This window comes from Polypterus senegalus, chromosome 15 (genome assembly GCF_016835505.1).
Source record: "Polypterus senegalus isolate Bchr_013 chromosome 15, ASM1683550v1, whole genome shotgun sequence".
NCBI lineage: Eukaryota > Metazoa > Chordata > Cladistia > Polypteriformes > Polypteridae > Polypterus > Polypterus senegalus.
In genome coordinates this window covers 98,370,891-98,394,843 of record NC_053168.1, presented here as the reverse complement: position 1 = coordinate 98,394,843, position 23,953 = coordinate 98,370,891, and the positions used below count along the sequence as shown (strand labels likewise).

Sequence of the window (23,953 nt, the reverse complement as noted above, 5' to 3'; positions counted from 1 at the left end):
AGCTTTGGCACTTTGTGCAGGTGCCAGGTCCTGTTGGAAAATGAAATCTGCATCTCCATAAAGTTCGTCAGCAGCAGGAAGCATGAAGTGCTCTAAAACATCCTGGTAGACGGCTGCATTGACCTTGGACCACAGGAAACACAATGGACCAACACCAGCAGATGACATGGCACCCCAAACCATCACTGACTGTGGAAACTTTACACTGGACCTCAAGCAATGTGGATTCTGTGCCACTCCTCTCTTCCCCCAGACTCTGGGACCTTGATTTCCAAAGGAAATGCAAAATTTACTTTCATCAGAGAACATAACTTTGGACCACTCAGCAGCAGTCCATCCGACACACATAAATTGACCGTCAGACAAGCGTGTTTTTTTCTGGTTTGAGTTGTCTGCGGACAAGTGCAATTTTCTGGAGAAGAAAGAATTATATGTGCTCTGCAGGGCACATTTACCACTACTTCATCCATCCATCCATCCTCTTCCGCTTATCCGAGGTTGGGTCGCGGGGGCAACAGCTTAAGCAGAGAGGCCCAGACTTCCCTCTCCCCGGCCACTTCTTCCAGCTCTTCCGGGAGAATCCCAAGGCGTTCCCAGGCCAGCCGGGAGACATAGTCAACCCAGCGTGTCCTGGGTCTTTCCCGGGGCCTCCTCCCGGTTGGACGTGCCCGGAACACCTCACCAGGGAGGTGTCCAGGAGGCATCCTGATCAGATGTCCGAGCCACTTCATCTGACTCCTCTCGATGCGGAGGAGCAGCGACTCTACTCTAAGCCCCTGCCGGATGACTGAGCTTCTCACCCTGTCTTTAAGGGAAAGCCCAGATACCCTGCGGAGGAAACTCATTTCAGCCGCTTGTATTCGCGATCTCGTTCTTTCGGTCACTACTCATAGCTCATGACCATAGGTGAGGGTAGGAGCGTAGATCGACTGGTAAATTGAGAGCTTTGCCTTACGGCTCAGCTCCTTTTTCACCACGACAGACCGATGCAGAACCTGCATCACTACGGATGCCGTACCGATCCGCCTGTTGATCTCACGCTCCATTCTTCCCTCACTCGTGAACAAGACCCCGAGATACTTGAACTCCTCCATTTGGGGCAGGATCTCTCCCCCAACCCTGAGTGGGCACTCCACCCTTTTCTGGCTGAGGACCATGGTCTCAGATTTGGAGGTGCTGATTCTCATCCCAGCCGCTTCACACTCAGCTGCGAACCGATCCAGAGAGAGCTGAATATCACGGCCTGATGAAGCAAACAGGACAACATCATCTGCAAAAAGCAGTGACCCAATCCTGAGTCCACCAAACCGGACCCCTTCAACACCCTGGCTGTGCCTAGAAATTCTGTCCATAAAAGTTATGAACAGAATCAGTGACTCCCTGGGGGAGTCCAACTCTCACTGGAAACGGGCTTGACTTACTGCCGGCAATGCGGACCAGGCTCTGACACCGGTTGTATAGGGACCGAACAGCCCTTATCAGGGGGTCCGGTACCCCATACACCCGGAGCACCCCCCACAGGATTCCCCGAGGGACACGGTCGAATGCCTTTTCCAAGTCCACAAAACACATGTAGACTGGTTGGGCAAACTCCCATGCACCCTCCAGTATTCTGCTAAGGGTGAAGAGCTGGTCCACTGTTCCGCGACCAGGACGAAAACCACACTGTTTCTCCTGAATCCGAGGTTCAACTATCCGACGGACCTTCCTCTCCAGAACCCCCGAATAGACTTTTCCAGGGAGGCTGAGGAGTGTGATCCCACTGTAGTTGGAAAACACCCTCCGGTCCCCCTTTTTACCACTACTTTCAAACTTTAAACATTTGAGTACGTACTTCGTGCGGAAACAGTCTACTTAGGCATGTTCTTCATGTCAGATTGGTCTTCAATATTGTTTACAAAATGACGGCTGATTTTTCAAAGGGGAAGCACTCTTATGGCCAAACATAAGTATTTTACCCTACTATTTACACGCTTGGAGATGCGGTCATTTTTTTTTCATGCCGACATTACGATGCAATCTGATAATTTTTCATTATAATCAATAACTTTTATATATTTTTGATAAAACTCATTGTTTCTACATAAAAAATGCGGTCATTTTACTTACAATGCAAATGTTTTCACCACATAACAAAGCTTGTTAGGCAGTTAATATTTTCTGAAATTTTGCGATTTTACGTAGGTTGTGATATATTGAGGAGTTAAGAAATTTATTGCGTGACAACATCAATTTTGATGAACTGTCTATAGATCGTTTTTGATTAGAGAATTTTTCATATAAAACAAGTTGGTTTTGCGCTGTCTGTTTATTAAAAATAAAGAAAATATTCTAATGGTTTCCAAATGTAATGAAATACCTATAAAAATCTTCACTTAGATGCGATTATTTTTTCCTGAAAAAATAGGTAATATGTACTTCTTTGTAAATGTACCATCTTGCGGAATTTCGAATATGTCATTAGGAATTAACTGTGTAACCCATAATGCACTGCGGTAAACGTTTTTCTCGCTATATGCTTGTTGTTGAAACTGAAGCAAGTAGCATCGCGGATGAGAAATGGATCGTTTCTTGATTAAAACTGGCACAACAGGCCCTGAAAAACCTGACAATGAGGACAAGAAAAGAAAAACAAAAACTGAAAGGGACCATGAGTGTGATAAAAAAACGAAAACGGTCTTTTCAATCGCAATGGCTCAAAGAGTTTCCGTGGGTAAATGCAGCAACTTTGTCATGATATTCTAATTTTATGACCGGCACCTGTAGATGGAAATATGTACGGTATGTTTCAAGAAGCTGCTCGAGCAGCTGGATTATGTAAATCGGACGACTATATGTATGAAATGGTGTCTGAAGCCACGTCTGTAATGATGCCTGACAAATTAAGACACTTCTTCGTAGGGCTGTTCGATATAACGATATATATCGGATGACAATATGAAAACGTCTATCGCTGCACATTACGCTATCGTTTGTTTCGTGGTGTCGCAAAATAAACTGTATACGGCAATAATTTTTTCATTGTTTTGATGGCCACCAAGTGGATGCAGACACACTAGCATAGCTGATGAAGACGAGGCAACACCAGGTAGCTCCACACAGAAGGACCTTGTTCCTAAACGAGGGGCTACCTCTGTAGTATGGAGATGGTTTGGATTTGAAGAGTCTGACACGGACCAGAAAACGGTACTGTGCAAATTATGCTGCAAACCGATCGCTACCACCGACTCCAACACGACAAACCTCTTCTACTACCTTCGCAAAAAGCACGTGAGCGAGCATGCAGAGAGTTTACAACTGAGAGGCAGGCCACTGTAGGATATTACAGTTGTAAAGGTACTATTTAAACGAGCATGTTAAAAGCGTGGAAGATTAATTGCTACCAAAACAATTTGCTTAAGGCATAATTTTCCCTGCAGCGTTTGCTGTCAGCGTTAATCTTGTTAAAATTACGTTTACGCCACAACTGCATTAACGGGTAAATCTCCGTTAATCGAGTTACGCGGATCACCCGTGCTTGGGGCTGGACGGCATCAACACGTTAGCGCCGTCCAGTCCCACGCACGGGGCGATCAGCTGTAACTCATTAACGGAGATTTGCCACACTACGATGTGCAAATTAACATTTTACTAGAATGTAGCCTAAAAATATTATATTTAATATTATATATTTAATATATTTTTGTCGTAAGCCTTATTGCTGCTACAGTTTGAAGTACAATGTTTACATTTGGTTTTGACAGTTAATGTTAGACTTGTATTTATTTTGTTTAAAGGGTTTATTGGCCTTATATAGTTTAGTTGTTAGTGCTTTGATTCTTTTATATTTAATATATGTTGTGAGAGTTATTGCTGCTACAGTTCACATTTTGTTTATGTCAGGCATTTTATATAGCAGTATTTTATATTGGGCCTTTAGTAATTTGTTTTTGAAAAGTGTTTTATATTTGATACATTAACATTTTATGTTTACATTCTAAGTCAAACATTTGCTCAAATGTTCTAAATAAAAGAACAGAAATAATTACAAGTTGAGTACTTCTCATTTTTGATTTTTTTAATTTAAATGAAAAAAGGAGTGGTGATTATATAAACTATTCACTGAATACAAAGAAAATGTACTATATCGTGATATCGGGATATGAAATTAAATATCGGGATATAAGATTTTGGTCATATCGCACGGCCCTATTTCTTCGTATACTTAATTATGACAGGTGAAGTTCATGCTTTACAATTATGGGAAGTGTCCAAAGGAGTATTATCTGAAAAATCAAATGAACAAATGGCTCTTTCAATCATCAAAGAATTGTTAGAAGCAGATGATTTAACAATGCAACAATTTGGACTTCCACAAGAAATTAACGAATCCGAGGTAAAGAAAGAGATAAAAGCAGATTAAGATGGAAGATCGTAGAATATATCAGGAAATGTACTCACAATTAAACAATGATCAAAGGTCCATTTCGGGGAAATTAAACAGCGATTATTCATCTAGATGGACCAGGCGGAACAGGGAAAACATTTTTGTATAAATGTTTACTCCATTATTGCAAACAACTATTCAAAAACATTACATCGATAGCATCGACAGGGATAGCAGCAATTCTTCTTCCTTACGGTAAAACAGCTCACAAAACATTTAACTTGCCTTTAAATATCACAGACGAAAATGTTACATTGAACTGGAAAAAGAAGATGAAACAAGAAATGCAACAGAATGAAATATTTCTTTGGGATGAAGCATCAATGATCCCACAAACAATATTAAATGTAATTGACAAAACATTTAGAGACGTTTTTGGATCTGAAAAACCATTTGCAGGAAATACCGTTATACTGGAAGGCGACTTTAGACAAGTTCTACCAGTAGTCAGGAAAAGAGGCAGAAAGCAGATTTACGATGTATGCCTAAAGAGTGGACCTTTATGGTCTTTATTCCAACAATTAAAATTAAATAAAAATATGCGAGCAAATCAAAATTCGAATGATTTTACTAATTGTCTATTAGACATTGGCAATTTTAAAATTCTAAATCTCCAAATAAAAGAAGACTACTTATGTAAAAATGTTATTGAAGAATTTTATCCCTCAGGATTATCAACAGAAGAAATGAGTACATGTGCAGTCCTAGCAGCGAGAAATGATGACGTCAAACAAATTACAGCAAAAATCGTTTATCGGTTACAAGGAAAATTGATTAAGTGCATATCAATAGACTCTGCTGAAGCAGTTGGTGGTGATGGTGCAGAAGATGAAAACATCAACCTACAATATCCCGTAGAATATCTACAAGCATTAACACCGTCTGGTCTCCCACCAGCTGAATTACTGTTAAAAGAAGGATGTATCGCAATGTAATTGCGTAATTTATGTATGAGTGATGGACTATGCAGTGGAACAAGATTTGTTGTATTAAAAATTGGTCGAACGATTCTATCATGTAAAATTTTAACAGGCGACAAAAAAGATAATGTAGCACATATTCCACGGATAACATGAGGCACCAAAGGAGATCTTGATACGCAATTCGTATTAAAACTTTTACAGTTTCCCATTAGAATAGCTTTTACTATGACAATTAACAAATCACAGGGAGAAACATTCGAAAAGTCTGTTTATTTATTAGGGAGAAAGAAACAATACTCACTCACGGGCAGTTATACGTTGCATTGTCACTTTAAGCCAGCTGCTGCTCTTCCGTGCTGCGTGATGTGCATGTCACACTGCGCGTCGTTCATTTAAAAGCCTGAACAGCAGCTGCTGCTGCTTGTGGCGTGCTGCATGATTTGCATGTTGCGCTGTGTGCCGATCATTTAAAAGCCTATAAAGCAGCTGTCCTTTTATCTCACTTTTTTGTCTCGCGGGATGTTGAAGTGTCTATGAGAAATTGTTTGGAAGTAGGGTGTGTCATGCAAGTAGTCTTGCCGGACTTTAAAGTGTCTTCCGTGCAAGTATTCTTGCGGGACTTCAAAGTGTCATCCGAGAAGACCTGCTGTGCATGTGTACTGTGCCAACATTTTTGAATTCTTTACGACTTTCTACTTTGTCATCTACTCTTTGTCCATTATTTCCGACCCTGGGCGGGACGTATAACGCTGCTCACGTTGTTAAGGCGGTGGCTGAACGCACGCTAGAGAGATGTGGTAGGATCAGCTTCTGTCTTGGTGCTGGGCTGCTTGTTCTGCTTGTCGCTCTGCGCATTGATCATTTTAAAGCCTGTACAGCAGCTGTCCTTTTGTCTCACTGCCTTGTCTTGCGTGACGTCAAAGTGTCTCCTGAGAAGATCACATCTTGTCTCCCTTGTCTCTTTTTTTTTTTTTTTAATAGAGAGATGTGTGTGTATGTATATCTGTGTGTTTGTATGTATGTATATATGTATATGTATATATGCAAAGCCAGGCAACACGGCTAGCAATGCATTTTCGCAGAAGTAATGTAAGCAAGAGTGGTACTAATTTTTTTCATGGATTAAATGAAGTATAAAGAGATCTTTGTTTGCAGGTACCATTTTTCTTGGTGACTTTGCAGATGTAATAGTGTCGTTGGTATGGAATAAAAGTAAGTTATCTTAAATAGGCCTTTTGTTGCTTCAAGAAAACCCTGAAACAGAGTGGACTGGAATGGAGGGATGTTATTTTGTCATTACAGTCGTATAAAAACCAAAACTGTTCAGAAAACTCTGTTAGTGGTTCCTATCTTTGTATCAGACAGCTTCATATCTGATTCATTACTTCTGAAAGTTAATGAACAAAAACAACATCTGTATTGGTAGAAAATATTTGGATTTATCAACATTGAATTAACAATGTGCTTTAGTCTTTTCTCATTTGTACTGTTCACATTTCTGCATATATAATTTTTATTCAGCTACAGAGACTTCAAAGCACTGGGATCTTATGGCATTCTATATACAACCTCTGGCAAAAATTATGGAATCACTACTCTCGGAGGATGTTCATTCAGCTGTTTTTCTTTTTTGGTAAAAAAAACAAATCACAGATATGACACACAGCTATTTATTTAACAGCTGAACATTCTGTAATGCATTGTAAAACTTGCCACAAAAAATGCAATGAAATTAATTAATTAAATTAATTTTCTTTAGACCTAGTAGATGAAAAAAATTATGAAATCACTCAATGATGTGAAAAAGATTTTGGAATTACCTGGTAATTTGCATTTCTAAAACAAAAATCTGCATAAGTCTAAATAGACCAATTAGTCTGCAGTTTAAAGAGAGTGCTTACAGATCATACGATGACCGTTCATGATTGGATGAAAGTGATATTTAGTGGTAAATCACTAGTCTCCATTGGCCAAGGCGATTATGCTGGAAATTTTGTTTTATGCCTTTCCAAAGGAACATATAAAAAAGACTGCCTGAAGAAAACAAGCACTTTTTCACAGTCATTGTTGATGTGGGGTTGCATATCAGGTAAGGGATCAATGGAGATGGGAATAATTACCTCTACAGTAAATGGACAGGTATTCTTTGAACTTTGGGACTCTTATGTCATTCCATTATTTGAAAGTAGGTTTGGTCTCGATGAAATCATTTTTCAGGATGATAATGAATCTTACCAAAGAGCATTAAAACTTTTCTTCAGGAAAGGTAACTCATTGACATGGCCAGCAATCGGGCCGGATGTCTATCTGATTGAAAATGTATGGTGGAAATGGAAAATAATGGTCCATGACTAGGCTCCATCCTGCAAATCTGATCTGTCAACTGCTATACAAGAAAGTTGTTCATTATTGAAGTCCATAATCAAAGAATTAAAGTTGTCTTAAAAGCTAGAGGGGGTGCAACAAAGCACTAATTGTTATTTTTTGAGTTAATGATTCCATAATTTCTTCATTGTTGAGTGTTTCCATATTTTTTTTTCTACTTGGTCTGAACAGAATATGTGCTATTAATTGCAAAAATTTCATTATATTTTTTCAGGGATGTTCAATGCCAGGATATTCCACTGTTAAATAAAATGGTTTTGTGCCATTTATGTGATTTGTTTGTTTGTAACAAAGTAAAAGAACTGAGCATCCTCCAAGAGTAGTTACTCCATAACGTTGGCCAGGGGTTGTAATATGAGAATAATTGTTAGTATTTGTGTCAGTCTTGTATAACTTTATTTCTGTGTCTCTATCCTTTTTTCTAGTTGTGTTTGACATTCACATGGAAGGATGCTTTTGATAAAGGTTCTCTTTTTGGAGGTTCAGTCAAGTTGGGTAAGGTTAAAGTTTTTTCATTCACAGCAGATACCTTATTGAAGTGCTTGATAATTTTAGGTACCCAAATAACTTGTACAAATGTAACTGAGCAGCTCCAGGAGACTACAAATTTAAGTGTCTTTTGGTGAATAAGGTTCCATATGTAATACGATTATTTTAAAGAGTTGTGGTCTCAATATATAAGATAAATTAAGCATCCCATTCATAAATATAACCATGATCACTTTGCAGAACAAAAATAATAATCAGTTTTAACAGTAAGAGAAGTTAACTTCCAGAAGGTATCTGATTGTTTTTTTTTTTGTATCCATATAGCTCTGCCAAACCTTGGCTATGAAAAAACTTGTGTTTTGTTTAATGTTGGAGCGCTTGCAAGTCAAATTGCATCTGAACAAAACCTAGACAGTGATGAAGGATTGAAAACAGCTGCCAAATATTATCAGGTAATGACAGATTTTTTTTGGTGGTTCTGTGTTATTTTTATGATGCTACACTCTCATATTTAAGCAGTGTTCCACATTTACTATTTTATTTTAAAACTACATATAGTGATTAGCATGGAAATAAGAATTTCACAGTGCTCTGTACAATTGACGGTAATGACACTGTAAACCTATAGACTGGGTCATACAGTGTATGTATATAAATATGTATATGTGTATGTATGTATGTATGTGTGTGTATATATATATATATATATATATATATATATATATAAACTGCTCAAAAAATTTAAAGGAACACTTTGAAAACACATCAGATCTCAATGGGAAAAAGAAATCCTCCTGGATATCTATACTGATATAGACTGGGTAATGTATTAGGAACGAAAGGATGCCACATCGTTTGATGGAAATGAAAATGATCAACAGAGCCCTGAATTCAAAGACGCCCCAAAAATCAGAGTGAAAAAATTATGTGGCAGGCTAGTCCATTTTGCCAAAATTTAATTGCAGCAACTCAAAATTGTACGCAGCACTTTGTATGGCCCCTGTGTTCTTGTATACATGCCTGACAACATCGGTGCATGCTTCTAATGAGATGACAGATGGTGTTGTGGGAGATCTTCTCCCAGATCTGAACCAGGGCATCACTGAGCTCCTGGACAGTCTGAGGTGCAACTTGGTGGCATTGGATGGACCAAAACATAATGTCCCAGAGGTGTTCTATTGGATTTAGGTCAGGAAAGTGTGGTGGCCAGTCAGTGGTATCAATTCCTTCATCCTCCAGGAACTGCCTGCATACTCTCACCACATGAGGCCAGGAATTGTTGTGCACCAGTAGCCACTGTACCAGCATAGGGTCTGACAATGTATCCAAGGATTTCATCTTGATACCTAATGGCAGCCAAGGTGCCTTTGTCAAGCCTGTAGCGGTCTGTGTGACCCTCCATGGATATGCCTCCCCAGACAATCATTAACCCACCACCAAACTGCTCATGCTGAATGATGTTACAGGCAGCATAATGTTCTCCATGGCTTCTCCAGACCCTTTCACTTCTGTCACGTGCTCAGGGTGAACCTGCTCTCAGCTGTAAAAACACAGGGCACCAGTGGTGCATCTGCCAATTCTGGTATTTTATGGCGAATGCCAATCGAGCTGCATGCTGCTGGGCAGTGAGCTCATGGCCCATTAGAGGACATGGGGCCCTTGGGTCACCCTCATGAAGTCTTTCTGGTTGTTTGGTCAGAGACATTCACACCAGTGGCCTGCTGGAGGTCATTTTGTAGGGCTCTGGCAGTGCTCATCCTGTTCCTCCTTGCCCAAAGGAGCAGATACTGGTCCTGCTGATGGGTTAAGGACCTTCTATGACCCTCTCCAGCTCTCCTAGAGTAACTGCTTGTCTCCTAGAATCTCCTCCATGCCCTTGAGACTGTGCAGGGAGACACAGCAAACCTTCTGGCAATGGCACGTATTGATGTGCCATCCTGGAGAAGTATATATATATATATATGTGTGTGTGTGTATATATGTGCGTATATATATATGTGTATATATGTATATATATGTGTATATATGTATATGTATATATATATGTATATATGTATATATGTGTATATATATATATATGCATATATGTATATATATGTATGTATATATGTGTATGTGTATATATATGTATATATATGTATATATGTGTATGTGTATATATATATGTGTATGTGTATATATATATATATGTATATATATGTATGTGTATATATATATGTATGTATGTTATATATATGTATATATATGTATGTATGTTATATATATATGTATATATATGTATGTATGTTATATATATATGTATACATATGTATGTATGTTATATATATATATGTATATATATGTATGTATATATATATGTATATATATGTATGTATATATATATGTATATATATGTATGTATATATATATGTATGTATATATATATATGTATCTATATATGTATATATATATATGTATCTATATATGTATATATATATATGTATCTATATATGTATATATATATATGTATCTATATATGTATCTATATATGTATATATATATGTATCTATATATGTATATATATATATATGTATCTATATATGTATATATATATGTATCTATATATGTATATATATATATATATATGTATGTTATATATATTTGTATATATATATGTATGTATGTTGTGTATATGTGTATATAATGTATATATGTGTATATATGTATATATGTGTATATATGTATATATATATATGTATATATATATATATATGTGTATATATATATATATGTGTGTATCTATATATATATATATATGTGTATCTATACTAATAAAAGGCAAAGCACTCACTCACTCACTCACTCACTCACTCACTCATCACTAATTCTCCAACTTTTCGTGTAGGTAGAAGGCTGAAATTTGGCAGGCTCATTCCTTACAGCTTACTTACAAAAGTTGGACAGGTTTCATTTCGAAATTCTACGCCTAATGGTCATAACTGGAAGGTATTTTTCTCCATTAACTGTCATGGAGTAGAGCTGCAAAGACGTAGGGGCGGAGTTTCGTGTGACATCATCACGCCTCCCACGTAATCACGTGAACTGACTTGTCAACGCAGTACGTAGAAAACCAGGAAGACCTACAAAAGCGCTTAAGAAAACATGCATTATATAATTGAGAAGGCAGCTAAACAATAAGAAGCGAGCGAGTGGCATATACTACCATATTCATGAGTGCTGCTACCTCGGAAAGAAAGCAAGGTGTAAACCTAAACTTTAAATTAAGTTCATAGACAGGCTACCGCTGGCGTTTCACATGCCCACAGGTAATGCGGGATACAAGTTTAATGAGAGGACGCAGGATATAAACGATAGTTTTGATCACTTTGTAACTAAGTTAAAATTGTAGGTGAAGGGGTGTGCTTATGCAAATTCCGAGAGACTGTGTTTGTGAGGGATTGACAGTTAAGGTGGGAGGGGGAGTCACGTCATCATCTCCCCTCCCATTTACCTCAAGTTAATACACACGCTGAATCCTCCAGGCACTACTTACAAAAGGTCACATTGACAAGCGTGTTACGCTATTTTTAAAATCTTTCCTTTTCTTAGCACAAGCACAGCTGAGAAGCTTCGATGCATGTGCTCCATAACGCGTTGAAAAACAATGCATTTAATCACACTTTGCATTACAAGCTAGGGGAGCTTTTGTCAATGCATGATTTCCTGGTACAACGATTACACTGATCAGCGCTTCCCGATTCATTTTACCCTCGCACCACCTTAGTTTGAGAAGAAGTATGAAAAAATATGAGGTTAACACAGAAAAACAGATCACCAATTCAAGCTTTATGAATAATCGATTCGCCATCAATAATTGTTTTGGTAAAGCCATCCTCCTTCTATTTTATAATTTTTCCGCCACTAGCCATGATTAAATGAACGGTAAAAAGTAAGAGCGAGTTTAGGTGACTTATTTAGGCAGGAATATATATGATAGCAACACTCATGACAATGTCAATCATGTTACGCTATTATTAAAATGTTTCCTTTTCTTTTCATTACTTTTTAACACACTACTTCTCCGCTGCGTAGCGCTGGTATTTTGCTATATATATAATATATGAATTACCTCCAAAGAGCGCTGAGACTTTTGATATCATGAACGTGTCTGCAAAAACTGTGGTCTCCTGCCCAGCAAAAGTCGAGCAGCAGCCAGCGCATAGCTGTGCCGCCTTTGAGACGCTGACTGCTCTTCTGCCTTAAGTCAAAGTGAGCACTTTTAATTTTTTTCATCCTCCCCCTGAGCTATAGCCCAGACAAGTGCAAACACGGACCCCTTTTCTACACCACGGCAAAATAATATTAAGGCGATTCACACTTTCTTTTGCACGTGATATCGATTATCAGGTCCTCAGCTCGGATTATGAACAAACGCGAAAGTGGAGGACTCACAGTGCCATCACAGCCGATTAATGGCGGGACGTCTCACCAGTCTACACAAGACCCACGCGACTGTAGCCAAAAGGCGATCATAACGCCAGCGAACACATCTCTATACTATATAAAAGAAAAAGGCAACTTTCCTTTCTTTACACCTTTTTAATTTTATCCCAAACCAAAGCCTTTCTCTCTAACACGGCAGAGGACACAAAAATAATTTTCTTTAATTGCCGGTAAGGCACATTACCAGAGGCACAAATTTGAACGCTCACATAGAAAATGTAATTTCTATACCACAGCCGTCGTGTAGCGCCTTTCAAAAGGGATCAACTACCGAGAGATGATCCATATACATTTTAGCTGCTGTTAGTTACTTACCTGTTTTGTTACACAGTCTTTAAAATGTAGTTTACCCAAACCACACCAGTAGTGCTCAATGTACCTGTACTTCTTAAAACGTTAATGTTTTACTGTTTAATAACTTATAGACTATATTTCATTATTTTCCCTTGCACTCAGTGACCAAAGCTATACACACACATATAGACACATACAAACATACACACAAGTATATGTATGTGTATATATATGTATGTATGTGTGTATATATATATATATATATATATATATACATACACACACACACCATACATGCATGCATGCATGCATGCATGCATACATACATACATACACACATATATATAATTTGTGTGTGTAGATATGTATATAGATATGTAGATATGAAGATATGTATGTGTATATATATATGTATATTATATATATATATATGTATGTATGTGTGTATGTGTGTGTGTGTATATATATGACAGCAGCAATCCAAGCTGTGAGAAAACAGTAAAAGGAGGCGTGTCAGACGTCGTGGTACATTTTCTGATGCAGCTACCGAAAACAACTTTGTGACGCTGCCGCCAAATACACAAAACAATTACTTTGACAATCATGTTACATTATTTTTAAAATGATTCCTTTTCTTTTCATAACTTCTTTAACACATGACATCGCTAGTGGCTGGTATTTTGCTATATATATATATATCACAGCGACACTCATAACAGTGATAAAACAATTACATTGACAATCATGTTACGTTATTTTCAAAATGTTTCCTTTTCTTTCTCTTCCTTCTTTAACACACTACTTCTCCACTGCCAAGCGCGGGTATTTTGCTATATATATATAGATAGATAGAGATATAGAGATATATATATATATATATATATATATATATATATATATATATATATATATATAGATATATATATAGATAGAGATATATATAGATAGAGATAGAGATATATATAGATAGAGATATAGATAGAGATATAGAGATAGATAGATATGAGAACAACACTCTTATCAATGACAAAACAATTACATTAACAATCATGGTACGTTATTTTTAAAATTTTTCCTTTTCTTTTCATACCTTCTTTAAAACACTACTTCTCCGCTGCGAAGCGCGGGTATTCTGCTAGTGTATATATATATATGTGTATATGTGTGTATATATATATGTGTGTATATATATATATATGTGTGTGTGTGTGTGTGTGTGTGTATATATATATATATATGTATATGTGTGTGTGTGTATATATGTGTATATGTATACAGTGATCCCTTGCTGTATCGCGCTTTGACTTTCGCGGTTTTTATATGTAAGCATATGTAAATGTATATTATGGATTTTTCGCTGATTCGGATTTCTGCGACAATGGGTCTTTTAATTTATGCTACACGCTTTCCTCAGTTTGTTTGCCCAGTTGATTTCATACAAGGGACGCTATTGGCGGATGGCTTAGAAGCTACCCAATCAGAGCACGTATTACATATTAACTAAAACTCCTCAATGCTATAAGATATGCCTCCTCCGCGGTGCTTGATTGTTTGCTTGTCTCTGCCTCTATCTAACCTCTCTGACATTCTCTGCGCCTGACGGAGGGGGTGTGAGCAGAGGTGCTGTTTGCTCAGAAGCTATTTGCCTAGTGGATATGGACGCTCCTTTAAGAAATGTCGCTTTTTCGAGGTGCGTCCAAAAGCACACTTATTGATTTTTTGATTGTTTGTTTTAATCTCAAGCTCTCTTTCTCTCTCTGACGCTCTCTGCGCTTGACGGAGGAGATGTGAGCAGAGGGGTTTTGCACAGAAGCTGTTTGCTTAGAAGATAGGGACGCTCCTGTAAAAAATGCTGAAAGGCTACCTTCGCATTGATCCCTTCATTGCCGCTGCTTTATCGCGGTGCTTGCATACTTAAAAGCCGCAATAGCCCTATTGATTTTCATTGTTTACTTTACTCTCTCTCTTACATTCTCCGCTCCTTACGCGCACTTTGAAGAGGAAGATATGTTTGCATTCTTTTAATTGTGTATATAATCTAATGAATAATTATATATGTGTGTATATATATATATATATATGTGTGTATATATATATATATGTATATATATGTGTATATGTGTATATATATATATATATGTGTATATGTGTATATATATATATATATGTGTATATGTGTATATATATATATATATGTGTATATATATATGTGTATATATATATATCTATACTAATAAAAGGCAAAGCCCTCACTCACTCACTCACTGACTCACTCACTGACTCATCACTAATTCTCCAACTTCCCGTGTGGGTGGAAGGCTGAAATTTGGCAGGTACATTCCTTACAGCTTCCTTACAAAAGTTGGGCAGGTTTTATATCGAAATTCTACGCGTAATGGTCATAACTGGAAGCAGTTTTTCTCCATTTACTGTAATGGAGATGAGCTTCAACGCCGTTGGGGCGGAGTTTCGTGACATCATCACGCCTCCCACGTAATCACGCAGTACATAGAAAACCAGGAAGAGCTCAAAAAGCGCTTAAGAAAACATGCATTATATAATTGAGAAGGCAGCTAAACAATAAGAAGCGGCGAGTGACATATACAACCATATTCATTAGTTCTGCTACTTCGAAACAAAGCATGTAAACCTACACTTTAAATTAAGTTCATAGACAGGCTGCCGCTGGTGTTTGTAATTTAGTGCCTTCCCATATAAGGCCGTCCGTCAGCGGCAATCCAATAGCAAACTGCCACGGGTAAATATTCACGGGTGAAGGACTGTGCTTATGGAGAGGAAGATGAGATGGTCAGGGTGGTGTTTGACACAAACTCAGCGAAACTGCGAGAAAGTTTTAAGTGCCAGGACTAAGGTAACATTAAATATAGCCACGGACATAGCACGAGATGGCACCAGCACAGCTGGGAACCTTCGATGCATGTACACCAAGCGGCTCACGTGAACTGACGCAGTGCACAGATAAAAGCAACAGTTCCAAAGAGCTGAACAAAACCAATTACAAAATTGAAAAGGCAGCAAAAATATGAAGCGCCTGATAAGCATATTCATAAATCCAGCTACTGCGGAAACAAAGCACACGGTGGAAAAGTCAATGTCCCGCTAAAGGAAGACAGTGTAAAAACCCGTGCATGCAGTGTGTCAGGTCTCAGATAAAGAAGAAGACGAGCTGTTTATTGATGCAGTAAGAAACGAATCGATGAATGAAACCTGTCATCTTTACAATGATTGACAAACACGAATGTAACTTGAACACAACACATCCTATAAATACGAACCTGATTGAAAGAAATAATGATAATCAAATCCTTGATGACAGCAACACTCAGTAACACTCACAAAACAAATACTGTATATTGACAGTCATGTTACGTTATTTTTAAAATGTTCCCTTTTCTTTTTCTACCTTTTTTAACACACTACTTCTCCGCTATGATACGGGTATATATATATATATATGTATATATATATATCCCGCTCTACATACTCGAATAATGGATACTTTATTCGCCATCAATGATTGTTTTGGTAAAGCCATACTCAGTGTATTCATTAGATGAACGGTAAAAAAAGTAAGAGCGAGGGGAGGATGACTCATTGAGGCATGCAGGCTGTAGTGCGCGTCAACTCTATCTGAATTGCGCGATCACATTTGAAAAAACATATCTTTTCAAGTTCTATTTAGTCCATATGTGTTAAACTCAAGCGGCGCATACACATCCGCCCGGTGTAATTATATCCGGCCCGCGAGATCATTTTATATACTGTATTATTGTTATTAAAGCACAGGTATATGAAGCGCTGGTAACACAATAAACTACAGATCCCATAATGCAGCGCTTCAGCTGCCTTGCATCAGGGTAACCTGAATGCAATTCAGAAGATACAGAAAACAGCATAATTAAATAAGAATCTGACACTTCAGCGGACGTTTTAACCCGTGCACAATCACAAAGTGATTTCAAGTGAAGCTGCTTTTATGGGAGACACAAATGCACCAGTTCACCTTGCCCCACTTTCCCTGTTGCCAAGTACTGTTAAACCAAGCCGTCACTACGGTGTTCCCAAATACGCACTTTGCTGATAAATTGAGCGACTGCGCACTGAGTTTGCACGGCGCTTTGGTGACTTTGATGAACAAAAAAAGTCCGTCTACATGCGGCTCGAACCTTGTGCATGTTTGGTAGCACATATCTGTGTGAGAAGCTCTTCTCATTGATAAAGACTAACAAAACAGCACACAGGAGTCGCCTCACTGATGAGCACCTGCAATCCATCCTGAGAATCTCCACAACACAGAACCTCACAGCAAACAGAAACAAACCTGTGGCCAAAAAAAGATGCCAGGCGTCCAGCTCTAAAATGACATATGAGCAAAGACAACCGAATGATTTGATTTGTTATTCCACGTAAGAGCGGGAGTCAACCGTTTTAACAAACAGCGTATTGCACTGATACGAAATAGCTGTGTGTGTATATATGTAGATATGTATGTATATGTATATATATGTTTATATATGTGTGTGTGTATATATATATATATATGTATTTGTGTGTATATATGTGTGTGTATGTATGTATATGTGTGTATATATGTGTGTGTATATATGTAGATATATATGTATGTATATATGTGTATATGTATAGATATGTATATATATATATATATATATACATATGTTTATGTGTGTGTGTAAATATATATATATATGACAACAACACTCATCACTCACAACAGTGACAAAACAATTACATTGACAATCAGGTTACGCTATTTTCAAAATGTTTCTTTCTTTTCATTGCTTCTTTAACACACTATTCTCCAAGTGGTTGGTATTTTGTTAGTATATATATATATATATATATATATATATATATATGTATATGTATATATATATGTATATGTGTGTGTGTTTGTATATATGTGTATGTGTATATATATATATGTATATGTGTGTGTGTGTGTATATATGTGTATGTGTATATATATGTGTGTGTATGTGTATATATATATATATATATGTATATATATATATGTATGTATATATATATATGTGTGTATATATATATATATATATATATATGTGTGTGTGTGTATATATATATATATATATGTGTATATAATATATATATATATATAATGTGTATATATATATATAATGTGTATATATATATATATATATATAATGTGTATATATATATGTATATATTTGGTAAAGCCATACTCAAGTGTATTCATTAGATGAACGGTAAAAAAGTAAGAGCGAGGGGAGGATGACTTATTGAGGCATGCAGGCAAAACCACAATAGCACGCGGGCTTGATGTACGAAAAAATATATCTTTTCAAGTTCTATTTAGTCCATATGTGTCAAACTAAAGGGCCGCAGGCCACATCCGCCCGGGCGTAATTATATCCGCCCGCGATCATTTTATATACTGTATTATTGTTATTAATGGCCCGGGTATATGAAGCACTGGTAACACAATAAACTGCAGATCCCATAATTCAGCGCTTCAGCTGCCTTGCCGAACACTTACCGCATTAATCAAGTCTAGCTTATGATACTGCAAGTTATTGCGAAGCTAGCCCACACGATGCCGAAGAGAAAAGTTGATTCTGAAAATAAAGCCTTTATAAACCGATGGGAGGCTGATTATATGTTTACTGACATTGCCGGTAAACCCGTAGTGTCTCATTTGTGGAGCTAATGTGGCTGTAATTACAGAACTTAATCTTTACAACGACTAACAAACACAGAATGTAACTTGAACACAACACATCGTACAAATACGACCCTGATTGAAACAAATAATGATAATCAATAATACAATACAGTTACAGTTTATTTTTGTATAGCCCAAAATCACACAGGAAGTGCCGCAATGGGCTTTAACAGGCCCTGCCTTTTGACAGCCCCCCAGCCTTGACTCTCTGAGAAGACAAGGAAAAACTCCCAAAAAACCTTGTAGGGAAAATGGAAGAAACCTCGGAAAGGCAGTTCAAAGAGAGACCCCTTTCCAGGTAGGTTGGGCGTGCAGTGGGTGTCAAAAGTAGGGGTCAATACAATACAATACACAGAACAGAACAATTCCTTAATACAGCATAATAATAACAATTTTAGAAGTACGGTTTAACAGTTGATGATATGACATAATTAGGTTTGGATATTTTTAGAGTCCTGGAGACCTCATCCATCTAGCTGCCTCCCCATTTGGCCATGCCACGGCTGAAACGCTGTTCCGATGAAAGGACCCTCTTTCCCATGATTCCTGTGATCCTCCATCAGGGATGACTTTACCATAGGCAGGCAAACAACTTGGCAGGTGGGCGTGGCACCAATGGCCACATTTGGGTACCGAGAAAGAAACAGAATAGGTGAGGGTTAGTATTCAAATATAATTATCATGTTACTTATGTTATAGTGCTAATGACTAACAACAGAGATGCAGTATGTACAGTTAATCAGCAGCTCTAGTCAGGATATGCTAAACTGAAGTAGTGAGTCTTCAGCCGGGATTTAAAGGCTGAGACTGAAGGGGCATCTCTTATGGAAGCAGGAAGACCATTCCACAGTTTAGGGGCCCTGTAACTAAAAGCTCGACCTCCCACTGTTATTTTATTAATCCTTGGAATCCTAAGCAGACCGGCATCTTGAGATCTTAATGTGCGCTCAGGTTTGTAAGTCATGATAAGTTCAGACAAGTAAGCGGACCTTGGCCATTTAATGCTTTATATGTTAAAAGGAGGATTTTGAAATCTGCCCTAAACTTAACTGGGAGCCAGTGTAAAGATTTAAGAACTGGGGTTATGTGTTCATATTTTCTTGTTCTTGTAATAATTCTTGCAGCGCATTTTGGATTAACTGGAGGCTGTATAGAGAACAGTTTGAACAGCCAGTGAACACCGCATTGCAGTAGTCAATCCTACTAGAGATAAATGCATGAATTAATTTCTCACAATCCTGTTTATTTAGAAAGCGCCTTAATTTCCTAACATTTTTAAGATGGAAAAACATGTTTTGGACGACTTTGTAATATGCGCTTTAAATGACATGCTAGAGTCAAAGATAACTCCTAGATTGCGGGCTGATTCAGTAAAATTAATTGGGATTCCAACTGAGTTAAATGACGACAAAATATTGCTGTGATCAGCGTCATTCCCTCCAACAATTAACATCTCTGTTTTATCTGTATTTAAAGACAAGTAGTTCTCATTCATCCATTCCTTTAATTCACTAACACAACTAATTAAAGACAACATCGGAGAAACTTCATTTGATTTAAATGAAAGGTATAACTGGGTGTCATCTGCATACAGTGAAAATTAACATTATGTTTCCTAATGAGAGATCCCAGTGGAAGCATGTAAAGTGAAAACAGTAAAGGTCCCAGTACTGAGCCCTGCGGACACCATATTGAACTTCTGTGTATAATGATGGAGTACTGTCTGCACATTTCTGTACATACTGGAATCGATTTGATAAATAAGAACTGAACCAAGCGAGCACGGGCCTGTAAGCCCAACATCGCTTTCTAGCCTGTGCAGTAAAATAGAATGGTCAATGGTGTCAAATGCTGCACTTAAGTCCAATAACATAATTACAGTGGAATTTCCTTCATCAGAGGATATCAGAATGTCATTTACAACCCGTGTTAGTGCCGTTTCTGTACTATGACCAGTGCGAAAGCCAGACTGGAATTTCTCAAATAAATTGTAATGCGTAAGGTGTGACTGAAGCTGACTGGCGACTACTTTCTAGTATTTTAGAGAGAAATGGTAAATTTGAAATAGGCCTCTAGTTATTTAGTATGTGTGGGTCTAGGTCTGACTTTTTAAGTAAAGGTTTAATGACTGACACTTTTAGTGCATCAGGTATGGTGCCATGCAGTAATGAACTATTGATAATGGTTAGAATAGGCGCTGCAAGAACATCCATTGCACTTTTTACTAGTTTTGTTGGCACTGGATCTAGGGAACAAGTAGTGGGCTTCATTTTAGTAATTAAAGTTAAGACTTCCTGGTGAGTTACAGGATTAAAATTATTAAAGTGCTGAATGCAATGTGCGACAGGGTCTGCTAAGCTAGTATTTGGTTTGTACTGTGATGCTGAGATCTGGGATCTTATATTTTTAATTTTCTCATTGAAGAAGTTCATAAAGTCTGTACTGCTAATATCTGTTGGTATTTTGCACTGTTGATCTGAATTCCCATTTGTTAATTTAGCCACTGCTCTAAAAAGTACCCTAGGATTTTTATTATTGCTATCTATTAATGTAGAATAGTATTCTGAGCGAGCTTTAAAGAGGGCTTTTTTATATTTATTAACACTCTCTGTCCATGCAATTTGAAAGACATGTAGCTTTGTTGTTCTCCATCTGCTCCAGTTTTCGACACTCTAATTTAAGAGCTCAGTATTTTCATTAAACCAGGGAGAGTTTCTATGTGCTTTGATCACTTTTGTTTTTAGGGGAGCCACTGTGTCCAGAGCATCTCTCAAGGTCACATTATAATGTGATATTAGCTGATCTAAATTGTTTTCCACGTTTACATTTGATGTTAACTGATCTAAATGGTTTTCCACAATTACACTCGACTTACTCAAGGTATCTATAAATTTTGAAGCAGAATTACAATCTAGATGTCGCACTGTCTTTGTTTTAATCTGCGAGTGCTGGCATGGGCAGAACTAAATCAAATGTAATTAAGAAGTGATTGGAAATAACTACATTTAATGGAGTAATATTTAAATTTTGAATTTCAACTTTGTAAGTTATAATTAAATCTAATGTATGGTTATGATTATGAGTTGGACCTTTGACAATCTGACAAAATCCTACTGAATTTAACAAATAAGTAAAACATTTGCTAAAAGTGTCAGTTTCCACATCAATGTGTACATTAAAATCCCCATCAGAACTACGTGATCATAATTTATAGCCAAATCAGACAGAAGGTTGCTAAATTCAGTCATGAACAATGAATATGGCCCTGGTGGTCTGTAGACTAGCACTATAATTGTGTTGGAATCTGTTTTAATATTTAAAATGAATGCCTCAAAGGATGTAAAGTTGCCTAAATTTTTAGGAGTGATTTGCATTTTGTTACAATGAATTATTCCAAGGCCTCCCCCTCGACCAGAATCTCTAGACTTATGAAGGAACGAGTATCCATCTGGTGACGCCTCAGCTAGGGGAACAGTGTCACATTTACTAAGCCAGGTTTCAGTAAGAAGACACAGATCAGATTTTGTACTTAATATTATATCATTTACCAAAACAGCTTTAGTGCCAAGAGAGAATGTTCAGTAAACAGCATTTAAAACTGCATGGTTCTTTCTGAACTGCTGATATATTTTTTGTTTTAATTTGAATTAAATTTCTATTACAGATTCCCCTGGTGGAGTGTCTGGTTTTATCCCTTGGTCTAATTATACACCTTATTTTTTGGTTATCAATTAATTTATGGTTTGTATCAAGACTAAATTTACTGGATGCCCCACAACAGGGATTATGGGTAACAGCTTCAGGAAAATAACAGGTGGGATAAAGAACAGCCTGTGATTTAAGATCACATGACTGCGGCCTGGATGGTGCTCTAATCAGTCAACCAGGCAGTTTTGCTGCCATATTTTGGGATAATACATAAGATCCCCTCCAGTTAGGATGAAGACCATCTCTTCTGAAAAATCCAGGCCTTTCCCAAAAATCATCCCAATTGTTCACAAATGCTATGCTTTTATTTGCACACCAGGTTTCTAGCCAGCAGTGAAAGGAATGCAGTCTACTATAAATCACATCCCCTCTATATAATCTTGGTAAGGGACCAGTCCTAACACAGTCCTCCAATTCGCGTATTTTCCCGACCAACTCTAAATTAACTAAACATTTTTGGCAGGTGAAGCTATCTGCACTGTCGGCCGGAAAACCTGAGCTGTACATGCTGCAGGACACACAACATATAAACGTGCCCTCGATGGGCAGAGAGCAGATAGAACTTACATTAAATGTTGAAGTCATCTTTGCCGTTTTTATAGGTGCTTCGGCGCTTTCCGTGTTGAGCTGAATCACGGTCGCTTTAAGTTTCCACCACCCGCTGAGCGATCGACTTTAATTTCTCACTGCCGGTTATTTCTACTGGTCATCTGCCGGCTTTACCTCAGGTGAACTTGCTCGGGTGCTTTCGAAGGGTTACGTGCCTGTGGGAGACGCCGCCGCTCGCTGATCCGCTCTCTGTTTCCGCTCGCTCACTTTATGATATTTATTCAAAATCGAATCCTTGATCACAGCAACACTCACAAAACAATTACTGTATATTGATAATCATGTTCGCGTATTTTTAAAATGTTCCCTTTTCTTTTCATAGCTTCTTTAACACACTACGCCTCCGTTGAATATATATATATATATATATATATATATATATATATATATATATATATATATATACCCCATCGACATACTCTCAAATAGATAAGCCACACACCATGGCGCAATTGTGGAGGCTTCACCTCTATCGCCTACATCCGAGGTTTGATTCCCGAGGGGATGTACTGAGTATGTAATGCTGCTTCCCAATTCATTTTACCCTTGCATCTCCTTGGTTTGAGACGTATGAAAAAATATGCGGTTAACGCAGAATCATGTTACGTTATTTTTAAAATCTTTCCTATTCTTAGCACAAGCACAGCTGAGAAGCTTCAATGCATGTACTCCATAACAAAAAATAACGCATTTAATCACACTTTCAATTCCAAGCAAAGGGGAACTTTTGTCAATGCATGATTTCCTGGTACATCGATTACACTGATGCACATCACAGCTACAAAAATGTTACACTTGAAATGAAGCGCGTTCCTACGACTGATCGGAGGAAAATTTAATTTCAAAAAACTACCTGAGCGAAGCCTTGATAAAAGCATGGTTTTGTGCACACTG

The 23,953-nt window shown here is 37.6% G+C and overlaps 1 protein-coding gene across 2 annotated transcripts in view; it reads left to right on the top strand.

Annotated features, from left to right (window-relative positions):
- The window catches only part of LOC120515750 (programmed cell death 6 interacting protein), a 212,591-nt gene that overhangs the window by 66,875 nt on the left and 121,763 nt on the right, over positions 1-23,953 (top strand). For both annotated transcript variants that reach the window (XM_039737034.1, XM_039737033.1), the window contains exons 3-4: positions 8,160-8,229; positions 8,548-8,675. In XM_039737034.1, the coding sequence (XP_039592968.1) occupies positions 8,160-8,229; positions 8,548-8,675 (198 nt within the window). The remainder of the gene's footprint in view (positions 1-8,159; positions 8,230-8,547; positions 8,676-23,953) is intronic.